Raw genomic sequence first — 20928 nt, 5'->3', positions numbered from 1 at the left:
CCCTCTGCATAGCCTCTTAAGCACTAAGAATAAAATTGCTGTTGTTTAGTTGCCAAGTTGTGTCTGACTCTTTTGTGACCCCATGGTCTGTAGCCCTCCAGACTCTACTGTCCATGGGATTTCCTAGGCAAGAACACTGGAGTGAGTTGCCATTGCCTTCTCCAGGGGATCTTCCCAACTCAGGGATCGAAATCGCATCGTCTGCACTGAGAGGTGGATTCTTCACCACTGAGCCACCAGGGAAGCCCCAAGAATAAAATAGCAAAAACAAAAAACGCTATCTTCATGTTTAATTTTGCAAATGGTCAAGTATTTCAACGTAAAGTTACCAGTTCTTTAATTGAGTCATCTTCACAGGCTATGCTTTTTCTTTCGTCATAACTTCTTTGTATTATTTTAGGATATTTCTCTTTAATAAAGAGGAATACTCAGGAGGCACTGGGCAACCTAACTTAACAGTGAAGAACATTAGCTTCATGACACAACATGCCAACAGGTCTGAAGTCAAGGAAGGTAAAAACGAAAGTAGAAACTCAGCTGACCATCTGGAGAAAGGCAGCAATAAATCGCCTAGTTGGCTGTTGAATGTTCCACTCTCCAGGGGACATTTGCACCTGGACGCCTCAGTGATCCCCAAGTTTCACACCCCCCGAACCTGTTTCTTTACCCTCGCCACTCACACTCACCTCTCACTCCTCGGTTGTCCTCTTAGTGAATTCTGAGTTGCTCAAGCAACACTAGCTTAAAGTTTCCAACTCAATAGTGGGTTCTCGGTAGGAGTGACTGACTACGTTTGGGCTGCTTCCCTGGTGGCTCAGGGGTTAAAGTGTGAGCCTCCAATGTGTGAGACCTGGGTTCGATCCCTGGGACAGGAAGATCCCCTGGAGAAGGAAATGGCAACCCACTCCAGTATTCTTGCCTGGAGAATCCCATGGACGGAGAAGCCTGGTAGGCTACAGTCCACGGGGTCGCAAAGAGTCAGACACGACTAACCGACATCACTTTCACTTTCTTTCACTTTCAAAGTGCAGACAGCGATGCCAACCTCCTGGGTTTATTAAGAGGGCAAATGATAATCATGCATCCACAGGGCCAAACCCAGAGCTTTCACATGGAACTCATCTCTACCCTTTTCTGTATGTTCCGGAATGCCTAGCTCAGAGCTTTACACAGTACGCGTTTCCTCTATTTTGAGAAAAGTCTGTTTCTCTAACTCCTCAGAAATGCGGATACTTTTTAAAAAGGAAATCCCACCACAACAAAAGAGCAGCTGACCAACACAGATCGTGTAAGTAGGACTTGACCCATAAAAAGTGCAATTAACCATTAAAATGAATATCATCCATTTTTACAGAACTATTAATGAGAATGCATCCTTCAACATTATGACTTTATTTCTAAAATACCTATGTGTGCATGTGTGCTGAGTGACCCCATGGACTGTAGCCCACCAGGCTCCTCTGTCCATGGGACTTCCCAGGCAAGAATACCAGAGTGGGTTGCTATTTCTTCCTCCAGAGAATCTTCCCAACCCAGGAATTGAACCTGCGTCTCCTGCGTCCCCTGCGTTGGATTCTTTACCCCTGCCCCACACGGGAAGCCCACGCATGTCTGAAGTTTTTTAATGATGAAAGTATAAAGAACAATTGACCTTTCTGGAATTAGATAGAAATACTTACCCTGGCCTCTCTTATATGAAATAGAGACACATCCCCTTGCCCTTCCTCACCCTTAACTCTGCTGGTTCTCTTAACCTCGCCCTAAAATGTTCACTTTTGCAATGTATTTGCCCTTTTCAAGTATTATAGTTTACTCATCAATTATGCTTATTGACCATTTTCTGTGGCTTCCCACCTCACTGCAATGTGATATCCCATGGGCAGGAAACCTTCATCTGTTTGTTCTCTGATCAATACCCAACAACCAGCACAGTGTTAGGAACCTCTGAGGTTAGGGAAGGTTGGAAGAGACACAATATCACTTCTGGCTACCCTGGTTGATTTTCTTCCTGGCTCTTCAGTTTCCCAAAACTTTAAACTTGATAAGAACAGGGTTCAGAGATGTGGTTATCAGGTCACTATTTGCATTTTAAATACTTTTGTGGAAATTGAACAGAAGCCAGCTCTTGCAACACTGAAAAGAAGTCTCTCCTAATTGAAGCAGGGGACAAGAAAAATAACACACAGGGAAGGCTCTGGTCAAAGATCACCATGACAGCAACCATCTGTTTCTGTTCTAGGAAAGAACACGCCCTTGCTGGGTAAGAGGCTGCAGCCCCATTTGGGGACAGAATGGATGGTTGAGTTACACACTGCATACTTGCAACATGCATTTTACAGCCTTGGAAGTTACAGCTGAGACCAAAATGTCGATAAAGCAAAGACTGGATGCTACAGACCCCTCAGACATCCCGTCTTTTCTTGCAAAGGAAATGGACTATGGATTTCAAGACTCAAAAAAAAAAAAAAAAAGTGTTGATATATTTCTGTTTCCCCAGGTGGCACTAACGGTAAAGAAACCGCCAGCCAGTGCAGGAGGCCAAGAGATGCGGGTTCAGTCAGGAGGACCCCCTGGAGGAGGAAATGGCAACCCACACCAGCATTCTTGCCTGAAGAATCCCATGGACAGAGAAGCCTGGTGGGCTACAGTCCAGGGGGGTCACAAAGAGTCGGACACGACTAAAGTGACTTAGCGTGTACACTTATGTTTAACAATAGAAATGTTTACCCCAGGGAAATATTTAAGTTACCATATTAGGCATTAATTTATGTGTATTAAGGAGGTAGAGGTGGCTCAGTGGTAAAGATTTCATGTGCCAATGTTGGAGATGCAGACTTGATTCCTGGGTCAAGAAGATCCCCTAGAGGAGGAAATGGCAACCCACTCCAGTGTTCTTGCCTGGAAGACCCTATGGACAGAGGAGCCTGGTGCACTACATTTCATTGGGTTGCAAAGAGTCAGACATGACTGGGCATGCACGCACTCATATTTATTATATTCAAAACTCTGATTTTTAAAAAAAAATCAAAGGCATTGTGGTGTCCTGGATGGCTCCTGGAACATAAAAAGACGTTAGGGGAAAAGCTGGTTAAATTCAAATAAAGTCAGGGCTTCTCTGGTGGCTCAGACAGTAAAGAATCTGCTTACAGTGTAGGAGACCCACGTGCAATATCTGAATTGGCAAGATCCCCTGGAGGAGGGCATGGCAACCCACTCCAGTTTTCTTGCCTGGAGAATCCCATGGACAGAGGAGCCTGGTGGGCTACAGTTCATGGGGTCGCAAAGAGTCGGACATGACTGAGCAACTAACACTTCCAGGAGTTTAGTTAAATCCATGTTGGTCTCTGTGTTGTGACAAAGGCACCAAGGTAACATAAGATGCTAACTTCGGAGGAAACTGGATGGGGTCATAAGGGAACTCACTGAACTGTTATTGTAACTTTTCTGTAATTCTAAAATAATTCCAAAAAGTTTATTTTAAAAATGCAGAAATATAAAGTAGAATGGTCTGAATCTTACAGGAAATATTTACAAGATAAAATATGAGCAATTCTTTTTCTGCTCTTGTTTTTACTTTCTTTAAAATGCTCATGCTTTCACCACTATTTTTGTTATTAAAATTGAGACAAGTATAATAAATATTAATAAAAATAATTTTTGTCTTTCCAAAATCTGAAACACATGGGTTTCCGATAACTTTTAAATTCCCCACTGAACAAGGGAGAAAGCAAAAGGTCACCTCATTTTATTAGTGAACTGTTAGAGTTGAGTAGAAATGCATTTGGAAGAATTCACTTTCTTGATGGACTCTCAAGCTGATTATCTTTAGGTTCTTATGAAGAGAATCACAGCTAAGTTCAGGTTCAACACATGGATCACTGTGACTCCATCACTGAAGAAATATTTATGCATAAGATCTTCGAAGCTGTGTCACTTTAGGGTTGTTTTTTTTTTTTTAATTGGGACTATCTCCAAACACACTTATGGGCTGAAAAGTGAATTTTTGGCTATTGTAAGCCATTTGGCAATTTTACTCCTGGATTTCCCCACATTTCTGTTTGTTAGATTACAATCAGAAATTCTTATGAAACCTAGGAAACTTGCTAAGACGTTCATCTGAAACACAACATAGTTAAGAAAAGCAAAACTGGAGCCCTAGCACCAAATTCTAGAATTAAGTGGCAGCAGTGCTTTTACTCCTGGGTGGGGTGGGGGTGTCTGCAAGGAGTGCCAACTGGGTGTGCAGGCTGATGGGGGTGCTGCCCTTCATGTACTGACGTGCAGTTCGTGAATTTCACTGACTTGAAGATACATGCTCTTTTCTGAGTATGTAAAGAATACGTCAATTAAAATTTAAAAAAAATTAACTACATAAATTAACAATCCATGAAATTGTAGTTAAAGAAGTTGCTGAATAGGGGAGCTTCTCCGGCTTTTCAATGAACCCAAATACTGCCTCTGCCTGGGGTAGCGAGCGAGTCTGAGGGAAGGGGTTTCCGGACCACACCCCTGGGACTTGAGTCTTCTAATCATGCTCATTTTTTGGTTAAGCAGTTCTTTAAAAGGTCAAGTTAAAAAAATTTCATAAGAGGGCCTTTGATCAAAACTTGACAAATGAAGAAATATGGGAAAATCCCTTCCCCGCCCCCCCGCAGAATGATGTCACTTGGTGCTGGGTGCTCAGTCACTCAGTTGTGTCCAATCCTTTTGCGACCCTTTGGACTGTAGCCTGCCAGCTTCCTCTGTCCATGGGATTTTTCAGGCAAGAATATTGGAGTGGGTTGCCATTTCCTTTTCCAGGGGATCGTCCCAGCCCAGGGATTGAACCTGCGTCTCCTGTGCCCCCTACGTTGCAGGTAGATTCTTTACGGCTGAGCCATGGGGGAAGCAAAATGATCCCAAATCATTCCTAAATCATTCTATCTTATTTGATATTGAGCCCCAAATTGATTCATACCTGTTCATGGAATACCTACAGGGTGCAAGGGTCATGATGACTATACAATAGGAGAAATGGGACCAGACCACAGAAGTCTGTACCGTTTAGTTGTACAGATAGTCTACACACAAATGAAAAGAACCTTCCTAGGTGATTTGTGATGAGTATCAGATACTGAAAGAACTAGCCCACAACATACTGGAATTTACTTACAAATTGAATATATACCCAATAAAATTGAGATGCCTACTGAAATCTGGGTTGGATTTATAGGAAAATAAATTCTGATATATTACTTAACCATATTTAGCTGTGAAACTTTTGAGCATGGTTATAAAATGATGACAAAACTGACGTTGAGAAAGCAGAATATTCTAGGAAAAATCTAGAAGAATATTATAATTCTGTTAATTATAAATCCCCTAAGTGTCCTAAGTGTCCTGGTGTGGCTTAAAAATAAGTGTGAGGTCAAATACTATACATCATTTACTTGAAAACTCTGTATTTTTTTAAACAGTTTAACAAGCAATTTGAAAATGCCAAGGCTCCAAAGTAACAGTAACATTTTTTAATTAATCATGAAAGAATAGTGAAACCTATATAAGGAAAACTGCCTTATTGTGGAATTTAAAATTCTATATTTAATATAGATATTAAAAATTCTTGAATAGATAAATTCAAAATGTGAAAATTCATTTTTCCTCAGTTACAGGCTTTATAAAACTCCAATAAAATGCATCTAAACATACATAGATGACTAATAAGTGAAATGAAAACTAACATTTTAACACTAGAAGGGATAACCTAAGACTTCTGAGTTTTACTTAAAATAAGTCACAACTAGAATGGAAACAAAAACCAAAGAAAGTTCCATAGATTCAAACTGCATAGAATCTTCTCAATTCCAAAAGAAGGACCTCACCAAACGGAAAACAGAGAAAAATGATGGAGCTTCATACAAACTTCTTGGTATATACATAAACAAATTTTACAGTAGTGCTAAACAAAATGACATTTTTCCTGCGTGAAAGGATGAAACAACATTCAAGTCAATTTTATTGACGAGATTTGCTGATAATAACCGTCATTGAGTTTCTTATCTCTAAATTTTTCCTCTGGGATCTATGAATGCTATACGTATATGTAGAGAGAGACATAGAGATATATATGTGACTAAGTACTGCATATGTAACTAAGTATACAGTGTATATACTGTACACATATACATAATATATACAAAATATGCAGTATGTACTGTAATATACACAGTATACATACACAAATATAATACATATATATGCTACATTAAACTTTTATAAAAATCTGAGATAAACCATGATATTGATAATAGTGATTACATCTGTGCTATGGAAACTGGGTGGATTCTTATTCGTTGGTTAGAATTTTCTGCTATTCTCCAAATTTTCTAAAAACTGAAAGTTATTTGGAGAAAAATTTTTGTGAGTATATCATTTTTGGATGCCTTAGAAACACAAATATGGAAAAACATTCACATGGGATGAAATTTTAAAATATTAATGTATTAATAGAACATATTTTGGGGAAGTGGGACTTAGGGAGTTATTCATTTCTTACTCAGTTTTTTCCTTCTTAAATCTGCTGTAATGAGTCTATATCCTCTTGGAATGGGAGAGCTAGGGTTTATTTTTAATAATAAATTTACAGGTAGGAGTACTAGCAGACAAGGTTGAAGGAGAATGAGGCATTCTCACCCTACTAGATATTGAAGCTCATTTTATTACAAAATTCCTTAAAATATTTATTGCAGACAAATAGGATAATAAATCAATGAAAAAAGCAGTCTCAAAATAGATTCAACTATATATGAGGAACTCAATATAATATAGTAAGTGTTTCAATGCAAATGAATTAAAAAGAATCATCTAATTAATTTGGTTTAGATATTTAGCAACACTTTGGAAGGAAAAAGTAAAAGAAAGGAGAAGTTAAGGCTAGTATAACATGATTCACCAAAATAAACTCCAGGACTAATGGATTTAATACCAACTACAACACTAAATTACTAGAAAAAAGTCAAAATGGCAGAAAAAATAGCAAACTACTTTAAGAGATTATGGATAAGTGTGTATTTTAACTTTGATATCTTAGAGAAAAATTTTAAAAAGGGTATCACATTAAAATATACAGATGCAAGATCTCTGTACAAGTTCTAAAAAGCAGCAAAATATTGTGAAAACATTTACATCAAAATTTTGATAAACAAGATGCCTAATACAGAGTTTATTCAAAATTATTTTAAAAATAGGACAGATGAGTAAGGGAAGTTATAAATAAAAATTAGTAGAGGATAAAATTAGAAGCTATCAAAATATGCAAAAAGAAGATAATTCTTATTTGTAAGCAAGCCACAAATTAAATTTGAGGCACTATTTTTCAACTACTGAGCTAGCCAAAATATATCTTTAAAGGTAAAACGTGTAAGGATGTGAAGAACTTGTACACTGCATTTCTGTTGCATTCATTTATAATTCATTTGGAAAACAATATTGCAACAGATAGCAAGGGTGATAAAGACATTCACCCTCTTTGGCTCAGACATTCTATCTACGGAATTTATATTGAGTATATGCATCAAACTCCTCAGAAACAAAGAGATTTGCACAAAAATTTTGACATGTTCCATTCTACCAAAAAAATTGGAAATGATCATGATAATTATAAGATAATAAATTAATATATGTGAGAATTACTTAGAAATAAGGAAAAAGCTTATTGTGCAGTAAGTCAACACAAAAATATACCACAGTATATGTGCCGTATTTTTTCAATTACGCAGAAAATATGGATGACAAAATGCAAAATATGAAAATAAGGATATTAGAGTATAGTAAAAATATGAGGGTTTTCCAGTTTTAAAATGTGTAAACCCAGATGTTTCTGACAACCGGCATGGGGATATGATAAGCAGATACAAAATGTTTTGCTGTATAAAACTAAAGAGGAATTTTTTCTATGAATAAGGCATTTAGTGAAAAAATAAGTTTACAGAAGGAGCATCGTGTGTGTGTGTGTGTGTGTCAGAGAGAGAGAGGCAGAACACCTAATCTGTCTCTCAAGCACTCTCCTTCGAAGTGCAAATACAGGTAAATAATTACACCTGATCAGTTTGCCTCATAGTCATCACTAAGGTTAAAGGAAACAGGAGACGCGACAACACCTCTCCCCCAGACAAGCCTGCCTGGCACATTCTAGGGGCTCAAAAAATGCTCCTGCAATATAAAAGGGAAACAGCACAAAGGGTTTATTAAATTACAATATTAGTAATGCAATGCAAATTCTCTTTTCCATCCTTGACATGAAGGAACTGGAGCTGAAAGTTTGGGGTGTCCCCCCTCCCAAATCTGAGATGTCTGTGGAGCAGGTAGAAATCACTAAAGAACTATTCCAGGAGATTATAAACCTGCGGAGCTCCTGGAGGAGCATTATAATAAGCAAAAGCATTAAAATCTCTGTGCCCCAGTGTGTAAAATAGGCTTCTTCTTAAAAAGGGAAGAAATCAAATAGAGCACCAACGTGCACCTGCCTGGTCTCCACGTGGTTTCGCAGCAGCTACGCCCCTCGGAGATGCGGTCTGCCCCTCGTATGGACCAAACCTCATTCCAGACTAGCTCCTGGAGCTCCCCGCCCCTCCCCCGCGCCCGAGGACTGCCAGACGGTGCTCCTGACGTGGGCGCGAGCTCTCTCTTTGAGGGGAGAGGTGAGCCCCTCTCCCCTCTTCTGTGCTCCAAGCGCCGCCGCACAGACGGATGCCCCCGAAACGTGCTCCCAGGAGGACAGTACACGCGGTCAGCCCAGGACGCTGGCCAGGGCTTGGCTCCGCCCTGGGGGGCACACAGGCTTGGGATGCCTTTTCCAGCCTCCGGCTTCTGTTCAGCGCCCCTCTCCCAAGCAGGATGCTCTCCTCCTCACCTGGGCCCTGGAGCCCGGACCCCTGGGCGCTTCTGTTCCCCCGCAAACGTACCTGTTTCTTCTGCCTCCTGCAGGGCACGCTTACTCCTGCCGCTCTGGCTGGAATTGCTTTCTCCCGGAGCTGGGGGTGCAAAGATCCGCTGCTAAGAGAAAAGCCCCACCACGTTACTGCCGGGGCGTCGGGGTCTGGGGTGGGGGGGCGGCGGCGGGGGGCGGCGGCTACTGCGGCACACTCACTTTCAGGGCAGGGGTGACGCCGGGAGCCTCCCGCGGGGCCGCGGCTCCGGCCTGGGGGGCGCCCGGCCGCCCCCGCAGCTCCGCCCGCAGGCTGCCCAGCTCCGCTTGCAGGGACGCCACCCAGCAGAAAGCCAGCACCGTGAGGCAGCTGGACGAGGCGGCGAGCAGCAGGGTCACGGCCAGCAGCTTTCCATCTTTGGAGCACCGGCCGGAGGGGCTTTCCTCCTGGGGCAGGACGGAGCCTCCCTCCTTCAGTTTCATTTCTTCTCTGGTCTGAGGGCAAGAAAGGCGGGACTGCTCCCCGGTGGAGTCATCCATTTCCCTCCTTGAACTTTGCAGGTTGGGGCCCCTAGCCTGAGTGACCACAGAGAATGGATCATTTCCTGTTATCTGGGTTTGTTGATGTCCCACATTGACTACACGGCCCAGCCCGGCTGCGCTCGCCCTGAGGCGAGTTCTCCTGAATTTTCTCCTCTCTGCCGCGGCTGCATCTCTTGCCCCAACTGTAGGCTAGGTCTTCCTGGCATTCACCCTTCTATCCGATTGCTCAATCGGTCTTCCTCATTTCACTTTCAGTTTTTGTAAGAATTTTAATGGCATCTCAGAACACTCATGCACGGACCCGGGGGGGGTGGGGGTGCCGAAGATCTACTGATGGGGAGGGAACTGGCAGTTCGGACCAGCACACTCTGGGGAGCTTTTAAGATAGGAAGGTGTTTAAGGAGCTGCCCCTCAGGCATTAGGAGAGGACTGGGTCCACTTGGGGCCACGTGGCTTTGTAGGGAAGGGGGAAAGAACAGGAATAAATTCCTGCTAAGTGTGATAAAGATAATTCATGTGAAGGTCAGATAAGCTAAGTGCCTCAGTGGTGAACTGGGCTCCGCTGGAGAGTGATTTACGAACAGTCTTTAAGTAGGAAATAAAATGAAGTGTCCTCAAAGGAGGCACAGAGGTCCGCTGGGAGGCACTCTGCTCCGTTATCGTCTTGGCGCTATTATAAAAAGAATGTTCTTACATTTTGGAGAACTGTTTAGATCAGCTACGCGGAGGGTGGGTGAGAGGTGAGGGGTGGTGGGGGTGGGTAGTCTTTCTACGTGGGTGGGTGCAGTTTCCAAGAGAAATCTGAGGTCTTCCTCCAGGGACTCGGGGGTCCTGGGAGGCTGGGAATCAGTCATTCATGGGGGGGCCAGGCTCCAGGAGCCCTCCCACCTCTGCGGTCCGCACTTCTGGAGCTGCAAGTCCCCAGCACACTGGTTGGGGAAGAAGCGACCTTCTCTGGCTCTGGGTGCCCGGGAACCCGCATTAACTGCTCTCTTCCTAGAGCAGCTTATCTGCTCGTCCCCGTTAGGCCCACTCGAGCCAGTCAATCATGTGACCCAACCTGGGTGGATGCGGCTCCACCCAGAGGGGCTTGGACTTCAAGTCTCCACTGCTGGATGTGGTGTGGCCTGTGAGTCAGTGTCCTCTCTGGGTGGGTGATAACTGTCCCTGAGAATCCTAACAAGACTCCTAGGAATGTGGAACAAGCTACCTTTAAGATGTTTCCATTTCCATTCATTCCATTCATTCATTATGTGGAATCCATTCATTTTATGAACAGAATGTTTCACATATTCAATTGTAATATGTTCATTATTGCTGCAATGGATGTCTTTGTGCCTTTCCCTGGGCATAGCTACAAGGGCTTCGCAGGCACCCACCTGCTAGAGAAAAAGCCTGTGCTCACCTTGACCAGGTGTCTCCCGAGTTACCTGCCAGGACTGCCTGCTTCCTCCGTGTCTCACTAAAGTGTCACGTCATCAGCCTTATTCATTTTTATCTATTGGGATTGGTCCCCCCCCCCCCTCTTTGCACCTGCAAGCTCCAAGACTTTAAAAAATGACTTTTAAAAATATTTCTCTGTTTAAAAAAATGAAAAAGTGTTTCAGTGATTCCCTTGGTCCCATCTCGCTGGTGGGAGTCGTCATCTGTCAGTGGGTGTGCAGAATCTTTTGTGGAACACAAGCTTCCTGACAGTTCTTGTTTCCAGTCAATCAAGATAAAACACACCAGGTAACAGTTCAGTTGCTCAGTCGTGTCCGACTCTTTGCGACCCCATGAATTGCAGCTCGCCAGGCCTCCCTGTCCATCACCAACTCCCGGAGTTCACCCAGACTCACGTCCATCGAGTCAGTGATGCCATCCAGCCATCTCATCCTCTGTCGTCCCCTTCTCCTCCTGCCCCCAATCCCTCCCAGCATCAGAGTCTTTTCCAATAAGTCAACTCTTCGAATGAGGTGGCCAAAGTACTGGAGTTTCAGCTTTACCATCAGTCCTTCCAAAGAACACCCAGGACTGGTCTCCTTTAGAATGGACTGGTTGGATCTCCTTGCACTCCAAGGGACTCTCAAGAGTCTTCTCCAACACCACAGTTCAAAAGCATCAATTCTTTGAGGCTCAGCTTTCTTCACAGTCCAACTCTCACATCCATACATGACCACAGGAAAAACCATAGCCTTGACTAGATGGACCTTTGTTCAGTTTTTCAAAAGAGGATTAGTTTGGGGATTACTTTCTGACTGAAAGTAATTGGAACTCACCCAGATTATATGGGTGTGTATTCCCAGGTGGTGCTAGTGGTAAAGAACTTGCCTGGGTTGGGAGGATCCCCTGGAGAAGGACATGGACAGTGTTGCCTGGAGAATCCCATGGACAGAGGAGCCTAGCGGGGCTACTGTCCATAGGGTCGTAAAGAGTTGGACACGACTGAAGCAACTTACCACACATTCGTAGTACTTAAGCACATAGAAAAACAAAAGAATTCAAGGCAGTGCTGGAAGCGAATTCCTCTCTTTTTCACTCTGGACACCTGCAGTGTCTTTCTGTGGGTGGACATCCTTCCCCTTCTGACAAGCCACTTCTCTCTGTGTTCTGCAGTAAAAGTTCAGAAAAGAAAGGGAATACTTTCCTATAAGAAGTTAGCTTTGCCTTCAGCTGCTCTTCGGAGAGAACCATGAGCAGTCTGCTGGCATCCCCTGTGGTCTGGACCACCAGTGGGCACCCCTAGCTAGAGCTCCCCCTCCAAAGGCAGAAGTGGGGAGGGCCCTGCCCGGGACATGGGCAGGTGAGGTCCCCGACGCCCATGATATGATTCAGAAAACAGGTAGAAAATGAAGTTGGCGTTCGTGTGCTCTCAAATTTCTTACTAGAGGAGCAAAAGGAAGTTATTACTCCATCAATCTAGGATCTGTTTCCTGCAGAGGAAAGGGTGTGACAGTAATTTAACTGAAAATCTGTTCAACAAATCGTAGTCCTTAGTCATTGACTCGGTCACATTCATGTTTATTTAGGGCTGGAGCTGAGCCAAGACTTCTCTGCCGTGATTCAGTTTCTTTTCACCCACTTCTTTTTCTCAACTGGAGTGTCCAGCATTCTCGTGCAACAGAGCTAAGACACACTGAATAAACAAAGTGAGTCCTCTGTCCCCTGACCCATCTACTCAGCAGAGGGCAGAGAGGAACAGCAGAGAGGATATTTGAACAGAACTAAAGTCAGGAGTTTATCTCACTGATGAATCACAGCATAAAACAGACATCTGCTCTAGGACCACTTGCTTCTTATATTGACAACCTCAAAGATATTCAGAAAGCTTAACTAACTGCTGGCTTAACAATTCTATGAGGAATTAGCTGGTTTGGGAACTCTCTTCTGTACCCATTTCTTTAAGGGAAAAAAGTGTCTTTCATAAAGATCTGGATGATCCAAGAATGGAAACAACAGTCCTTCCAGAAAGGCAGATGTACGGAAAAATAGATCCAGGTAAAACCAGCTTCCTCAAGTACTTAGAATATGGCAAATAGCTGGATACAAATAATTACTACAGTTCAGAAAAAAATCATTTTGCTTTCTGGTGGAAATATATAGATTCAGTCAGTTGCTATTGTCATTACAGTGAAACTTGATTTGGAAGGCCAAGTGCTAATCGCTCTAATTGAACCAGGATGTAATGGTATGTTTTTAAACATAGACAACTTTAGTTACTTCTTATACAAAAAGTGATGCCAGTGATTTCTATTTCTTAATGGCTATATTCAAAAGAGGAGTGTGTGTGTATTTACTGGAGCTTAATTTTTGTAGCGTTAAGTCGCTTCAGTCGTGTCCAACTCTATGACGCTATGGATTGTAGCCCACCAGGCTCCTCTGTCCATGGGATTCTCCAGGCAAGAATACTGGAGTGGATTGCCATGCCCTCCTCTAGGGGATCTTCCCAATCCAGGGATCGAACCTGCGTCTCTTACGTCTCCTACATTGGCAGGCGAGTGCTTAACATCTAGCACCAAAAGTAATTTTTGTTACCGTTGGGGAAAAAATCTTCTTTTGTAAGACTTCAGTTTCATTTGTGAATTGTCCTCAATTTGTAATGTAACTGCTTTCAGGTTTAATTCTCTTGAGTATGTGTTTATTTAAGTATGTTTTTTTAAAGAAATTTCTGTTTAATACTATTTTCAATTAGCATACAATTTAGTTTTGAAGGAGAGGAGACACTGAGGCCTCCCCGGTCAGATCTTAGAAGCCCAGGCATAATTAGTAAGCATGGCGGGTTCCGCGCTCCAGATGGAGACTCAGCCAGAGTTTGAGAGAGAGAGAGACATGGGGAGACCAGTCTTTCGAGGAACTGATCCCAATTCTTTATTTTCCATGGTCTACTTTTATACACTGAGATGTTATGCAAAAGTCACGTGGGGTCAGCAGTCCTGACTTTTATTAAAGTCAGGTGCTTCATACAAATGTATACAGAGGTCTTAGGGGTGTTACATCATCTTCTGGCCAGGGGCCTGCTGACAATTTATGACCCTCTCCTTGTGACAGCAGTCAGTCAACCAGGACATTTATTTCTCCAGGGGTGATTATTCTTAAAACAGATGCCACCCAAATAAAGTTACATTCCTATAGGGTGAGGGTGTAGTGGGTTTTAGTTAAGGAAAGAATTTACTTAGCCTAAGGTCTAACGTGATTAATATCAAAGGTTAATACTTATTTCTTCTATATATTCATTAATGTGCGTAAGGGCAGGGGATGTGGAGACTTAGCAATAAACATTGGCTCAACAAATGAAAAACCCTTCACCAATACAATTTCTAATCAGCCCACTATACTTATACTAATGGTTTTCTAACTTTTCTAAGGAACCTGTTTTTAGAAGGTTTAAAGCATCTCGTGCCTCTCACAGTTGGGAGGCTGTGAGCAATCACATGTGGCCGGACAAGCCTGTCAGGCAGGCCAGAGAACCTTCAGAGGAGTTTGTAGGTTGAAACACTCCTATCACGCCCAGGAATTATTATTAACTGGAGCTCTAAGTTAACTCCTTCTCTGAAAGAGGTGGTGGGGGACAGCCCCCCGTAAAGTCAGATGAGTAGGTGAGAGTACAAAGTAGTAAAGTAGGCAGGCTCTGGTTATGGGGGTAGATGCTCGAGGATTTCCAGGGGGACTCCTGAGGCTCGATCCCGCCTTTGCGTATGTCGAGCCTCCTCCCTCATGACCTTTGCCACGGGCGGAGTGCCTCACGCCGGCCCCCAACATAGTTTGTTATCCTTTACTTCTATAATACTTCCAAGGATAATATTTTCATTTGTATTACAATGAATACGTATCAGTCCATGTGATCATCTATTTCATATATATAGACTGATTTTTCTATTTTACACACATGACACAGAGAATACACATCGACACACACGTGTGCTAAGTCACTTCAGTTGTGTCGGACTCTTTTTGACCCCATGGACTGTAGCCCCCCAGCCTCCTCTGTCCATGGGGTTCTCCAGGCAAGAATTCTGGAGTGGATTGCCATGTCCTCTTCCAGGGGATCTTCTGGACCCAGGGATCCAACCCATGCCTCTTAGGTCTCCTGCATCAGCAGGTGGTTTCTTTACCACTGAGCCTCATACTGGGAAGCCCTACGCTGACACGCAGGCACACTCAAACAATATCTGGTCAGATTTGATCACCTCAAAAATGTTGAGAGAAGTAAAGAATTATACCCATGTAGGAAACATTACCTATGAAATTCTGTCTGTCTTTAAAGATGAATAAAGCAGAGTTTGCAACCGTTTTTAAAGATTTACTTGAAATTTTGCTTATTAAATGTGAGAAATAGAATGATGGGTGTTAGGTGTACAGCCTCAGAAGTCAGACACATCTGGATGCTGGGTTTTGTTTTACCATCTTAACAAACACTTTTCTGGCCCAAATCTAGAAACTGATCTTGTCCAGACAGCCATCTTGGTAGGATAATAACTGCACACTCTAATCCTCATCATTGCAACACAATCCTGGTGATTCCATCCACACCAGCATTGATTGCTGAGACTGTACTGATAGGAGAGGTCCTAACAATCAGCCTGGGGGCAGGGGGGCTCCTGAGAAAGGGTCTGTCATCTTTAGAGAGAAGCCAAAGAAAAAGACAGCCTTCCCGCACTGTCACAGGTCTCCATATGACAACGTAGAGCCAGGCTGGCCATTCACAACTGCTGTGCTGCCCAGGTGACAGGTGAAGGCTAGGAAGAAAGCCTGGCCTCTGACTGCCCTGCCGTGCTGCGGAACCAACCAAGTCTACCTGTTCCCCACTGGGGACTTCTTACACCAAGTAATTGCTGCTGTTGTTTAGTTGCTAAGTTGTGTCCGACTCTTGTGACACAAGAGTGTCCACACAGTGGATTGTAGCCCATCAGGCTCCTCTTGGAGAGGGCAATGGCACCCCATTCTAGTGTTCTTGCCTTGAGAATCCCAGGGATGGGGGAGCCTGGTGGGCTCCCATCTATGGGGTCGCACAGAGTTGGACACGACTGAAATGACTTAGCAGCAGCAGGCTCCTCTGTCCATGGAGTTTTCCAGGCAAGAATACTGGAGTGGGTTGCCATTTCCTTCTCCAGGGGATCTTCCCAACCCAGGGATCGAACCCAGGTCTCCTACATTGGCAGGCAGATTCTTTACCACTGAGTCATCAGGGAAGCCCATATTAAGTTATACTTTATCCTTATTCTTTAAGCCAATTTGGGACAAGAGTAGATGTTAATGCATCCCAAAGCATCCTAACTAATTCTGCTGGCTTGAGGCTATTCATATTCCTACGACCAAAGAACTTTTTACATAACAGTTTCAAATGTTCTTTTGAAAAGTTTCCAAAAGTCTACATTGAAAAAACTACAATGTCAAGACGAAAGGTCAATATATATCAATAGAAAAACTAGGTCATTCATTAAGAAGAGTCTTATTTCCATTTCTAGTACAAAGTTACTTTTTCACAACTTCAGTTATTTAGCAGAGTCAGCTGGTAAAAAATCTGCCGGTAATGCAGTGGGCCCTGGTTCAATTCCTGGGCCGGGAGGATCCGCTGGAGAAGAGATAGGCTACCCACGCCAGTATTTTTTGCCTTGCCTTGTGGCTCAGCTGGTAAAGAATTCACCCGAAATGTGGGAGACCTGGGTTGGGAAGATTCCTAGAGAAGGGACAGGCCACCCACTCCAGTATTCTGGCCTGGAGAATTCCTTGAACTATTATAGGCCATGGGGTCGCAAAGAGTCGGACATGACTGAGCAACTTTCAGTCTCAGGGAACTTCACATCTTTAAAGGTGCTGCTATGTGCAGACGTACCGAATGTACCTGTGTTCTCTATGTGGTCTGGGAATAAATTCAGCTGCCTCTTTCAGAAATGAATATAGAAAATCAGAATTGTGGGTCACCATGTAAGGAGGGGGACTTCCCTGGTGACTCAGATGGTAAAGAATATGCCTGCAGTGTGGGAGACCAGGGTTTGATTCCTAAGTTGGGAAGATCCCCTGGAGGAGGGCATGGCAACCCACCCCAGTATTCTTGCCTAGAAAAATCCCCATGGACAGAGGAGCCTGGTGGGTTACAGTCCATGGGGTCGCAAGAGTCTGACACGACTGAGCGACTAAGCACAGCACAGCATGTAAGGAGGGAATCACTTCAAATGAAAGAAAAAAAATCAAGGGAAGCCCAGGGCATTCTGAGAAGAATGCAGCCTGAATTCATCTTTCTTATCATTCCTACAGGCTCTGACTTATCCCTCTTTCTTGAGACAAACTAGAGGAGGCTAGAGGCTGCTGGATGTTAGTGAGACCCTGGGCTCTAACAGGTCTCGGATAGAGAAAAAAGATGTGACCTTCTTCTCCCAAAGCCAGCTTTGGCAGTACTGAATCTGGGACTGAGGTCTCAGTAGATCTTGGAATAAATGGCAGAGCGGAAATCTGTGGGCCCAGGCATTGGGGGCACAAACCCCCCATGAGTATGCCAGGCATCCCCAACCTGGAGAGGGCCCAGAAGAACCAGGTAGAGTGGAGCTAGTCCTCCCGTCCCTGGGGCTGGGAGGAGGTAAGTAGGGAGAGGAAGTGAGTGTCTCCCCGAATGCCAATCCCTCATGGGTAGACTGCAAGCTTCCCTGTGGGCACCAGGCCAGCTTATCCAGATGGAGAGGACTTGGTTTCCCACCAGCTGAACCAGTAGAGGAAAGGGCCGAGATGCTTAGGAGAGGTGAGAAGGTGTGACAGAAAGATCCTCCTGCACACACAGAAAACAGAGGCGACGGGGACAACCGGAGTTTTAAAAGTTAATGGAAAATACAACTGTAGGAGATTATCTTATTAACTATAAAAGATTCCCATAATTTCCCAGTGAAACAGTTGGGTAGATGAATTACAAAGGAAAGGATGGTCACTTATGAGCTCTGAATTACTGGCCAGCTGGCTTATGCTATGCTATGCTATGCTAAGTCACTTCAGTCGTGTCTGACTCTGTGCGACCCCATAGACGGAAGCCCACCAGGCTCCCCCATCCCTGGGATTCTCCAGGCAAGAACACTGGAGTGGGTTGCCATTTCCTTCTCCAATGCATGAAAGTAAAAAGTGAAAGTGAAGTCGCTCAGTTGTGTCCAACTCTTAGCGACCCCATGGACTGCAGCCTACCAGGCTCCTCCATCCATGGGATTTTCCAGGCAAGAGTACTGGAGTGGGGTGCCATTGCCTTCTCCGGCCAGCTGGCTTAAGTGTAAGTAAAACCTCAAAACACAACACAGGAGATGGTACAGGTTTCGGGGGAGGTGGATAGATGAAAAGACAACAATTTCAAAGCTTGTAGAAAGAAAACACCTTTCTTTATCTATGAAGGACCTCAAAGCACATTTTGAAAGTGCTCGCCAAGTAGAAACTCAGAAAAATAGACCCAAGCGAGACCTGATGAAATTCTTGAATGTAGCAAAATGTGTAGGCTATCAAAATTTGTGAGCTGCTTCTAAATCTATTTTTATGAGGAAAATGACAGCTTCAATTGCAAATCTTAGAAAAGAAGAATGGTAAACCGTTCACACAGTCTGAAAAAATTAAAGAAGTAAAAGCAAATAAGCTTAAAGATAAAGAAATGCAAAAAGTAGAAAAGAAATTAATAAAATAGCAAGCAACCACACAATAGAGAGGATAAAGAAAAGTGGTTATTTGAAAAAGCAAATAGAACTAATAATTTGAGGGGAGACAAATTGAAGGGAAAAAGAAAGTAGAAAGCTGCATTAACAAATGAAAAAGGGAATGTTTCTGGAGCTATTACAGATGCTAAAAAGATAACAAAAGAACAAATTTTGCAGTAATAATCAGGGGAAATAGGAGTTGACGTACATTTATATTGTGTGCAAGGAAAACGAATTAAGAAAGAAGGGAAGGAGGTCTCCAAATGAGGGGCAGTCCCCATTTAGTTCTTCATTCGTGTTCTCAGTGCTGGAAGGAAACAAAAATTGAAAACGCCCACTTCACAGAGCTCACATGATACTGTATAAGATCAACCATTTTGAACAATTTCAAATTTGACTGGATAGGTTTATGCAAAATAGTTTCTAACCTGGTTCTCAATTTCAGTTTTATTATGTGGCTGTCTCTTTTTTCTAGCTGTCCAAAAAAATTGTCTACTTTGGGAGGATAGCCAAAACTTACTTGTTTTGTTATTGTTGTCGAAGTAATCAGCAGATGGTTTTACTTATTATCTTTATAATTTGCCTCATTCTATTCAAGTTTATTTTGCTGTTCTTTGCTCTGACTTCAGTTGAATGCTGAAGCATTCATTTCCTTTCTTACTTGATCTCAATATATAGGCTATTAAATTTCTTATAGGTATTGCTTAGTGAATTCAATCCTATTTTGATAAGCAATGCTTTGTCATTAATATTTTAAAGAAAATCTGACAATTTGATTTGAACTTCTACTTTGACTCAAAAATCATTTTATGACATATTTATTCTTTTTGAGTTTTCAAGCATTTTTTCCATTGTATTACTAATTTTTACTCAAAGCACTATAATTTTCTTTTACTATTTCCATTTATAAAATTTAGTTAGTGTCTTTGTGGATTAATAATACTGTCATTTGTCTGAATATAACACAGTTCAGTTCAGTTGCTCAGTTGTGTCTGACTCTTTGCAACCCCATGAATCGCAGCACGCCAGGCCTCCCTGTCCATCACCAACTCCCAGAGTCCACCCAAACCCACGTCCATTGAGTTGGTGATGCCATCCAACCATCTCATCCTCCGTTGTCCCCTTCTCCTCCTGTCCTCAATCTTTCCCAGAATCAGGGTCTTTTCCAATGAGTCAGCTCTTTGCATGAGGTGGCCAAAGTACTGGAGTTTCATCTTCAACATCCGTCCTTCCAATGAACACCCAGGACTGATCTCCTTTAGGATGAACTGGTTGGATCTCCTTGCAGTCACAGGTACTTGAAAATAAGGTACAACCTTATTCATTTTATTATTTAAGTCTTCAATATCCTTATTTTTTAATATGGTCTGTCACAGACTAACGGAGATCAACTCAAGTCTCTGACAACTAGTGCTTTTTTCTGTGTATTTCCCTTTGTTTCTCCTTTGGATTTAGTTTTACACTTACTGAAGTTATGTTATTTATTATATGATTTAGTACAAGGATATTCAAAAAAGAGGAAGACAGTTACTCATGTCTAAGAAAAGAGATTCTTTTCCCCAGATGTACCAGGGACACTGACAAAGTTTAATCAACATGAACAACTCAAAAAAGGCGTGTTTTACGGGCTGCTGTGATAGTTTGCAAAGGTTGTGAGATCAGAGCCTCTAGAGGAAGCCCATTTGCAACAAGACTCTGTGTCCTATGAAAAGGCCCTCTGGTTTCTTGCCCCTGAATCTGAGCTGACCTTGTGAGATGCTTTGACCAGTAGGATATGGCAGACATGACCGAGTTCCAGTTTCCAGGCTCTTGGACTACTTTCCTGAGACCACCGTGTAGGAATGTCAGTCTGACATCACTGCCGGACAGGATGACACATGGAGCGTCACAGCCAAGAGCCAGCACCTGCCGCCAAACGTGTGAGTGAGGCCATCCCGAGCCTTCCAGCCCCGCCTGGCTGCAGGGACCTGTGTCCACAGGAGAGAAGAGGATGTGGCTGGCAGAAGAATCCCCATGGGAAGCCCACAGAATCACACAAGTAACACATCGTCACTTCTGTAAGCCACTAAGTCAGCGTGGGTCATCACTTAGCAACAGATAACTGGAACATCACACTCATTGGTTGTAGTTAATATAAACAGAAAGCATTACAAACAGCCAATGTGTTGTTTCCTTGAAAATGTAAAGACACATCCACAGATAAACCCTGATGCAAGGAGGTATGCAAAACTGAAGTTAGAAACCACCCCGAAAGCGGAAGGAAAACTATTTAAATACTAAACAGTCAAGGCAACGCTCATTAGTAAAACTATAGCACTGAAAACAAAGCTATGGCCAAAACAT

At 43.1% G+C, this 20928-nt stretch overlaps 1 protein-coding gene across 2 annotated transcripts in view; it reads right to left on the bottom strand.

Moving 5' to 3' along the window:
• The window catches only part of TNFSF13B (TNF superfamily member 13b), a 31163-nt gene extending 21501 nt beyond the window's left edge, over positions 1–9662 (bottom strand). Inside the window, exons 1-2 of one of the 2 annotated variants that reach the window (XM_061435361.1) lie at positions 9128–9662; positions 8943–9030 (exon numbers count right to left, since the gene is read on the bottom strand). In XM_061435361.1, coding sequence (XP_061291345.1) covers positions 8943–9030; positions 9128–9445 — 406 coding nt within the window. In that variant the 5' untranslated portion in view covers positions 9446–9662. Of the gene's footprint in view, positions 1–8942; positions 9034–9127 lie in introns of both variants that reach the window. The other variant, XM_061435360.1, reaches the window with a different exon arrangement.
• Between the last annotated feature and the right edge of the window lie 11266 nt (positions 9663–20928).

The sequence above is a fragment of the Bos javanicus genome, chromosome 12 (assembly GCF_032452875.1).
Source record: "Bos javanicus breed banteng chromosome 12, ARS-OSU_banteng_1.0, whole genome shotgun sequence".
In the NCBI taxonomy this organism is placed as follows: domain Eukaryota; kingdom Metazoa; phylum Chordata; class Mammalia; order Artiodactyla; family Bovidae; genus Bos; species Bos javanicus.
Note: the sequence above shows the minus strand (reverse complement) of the source record. Positions and strands in the feature narration are given on the sequence as shown.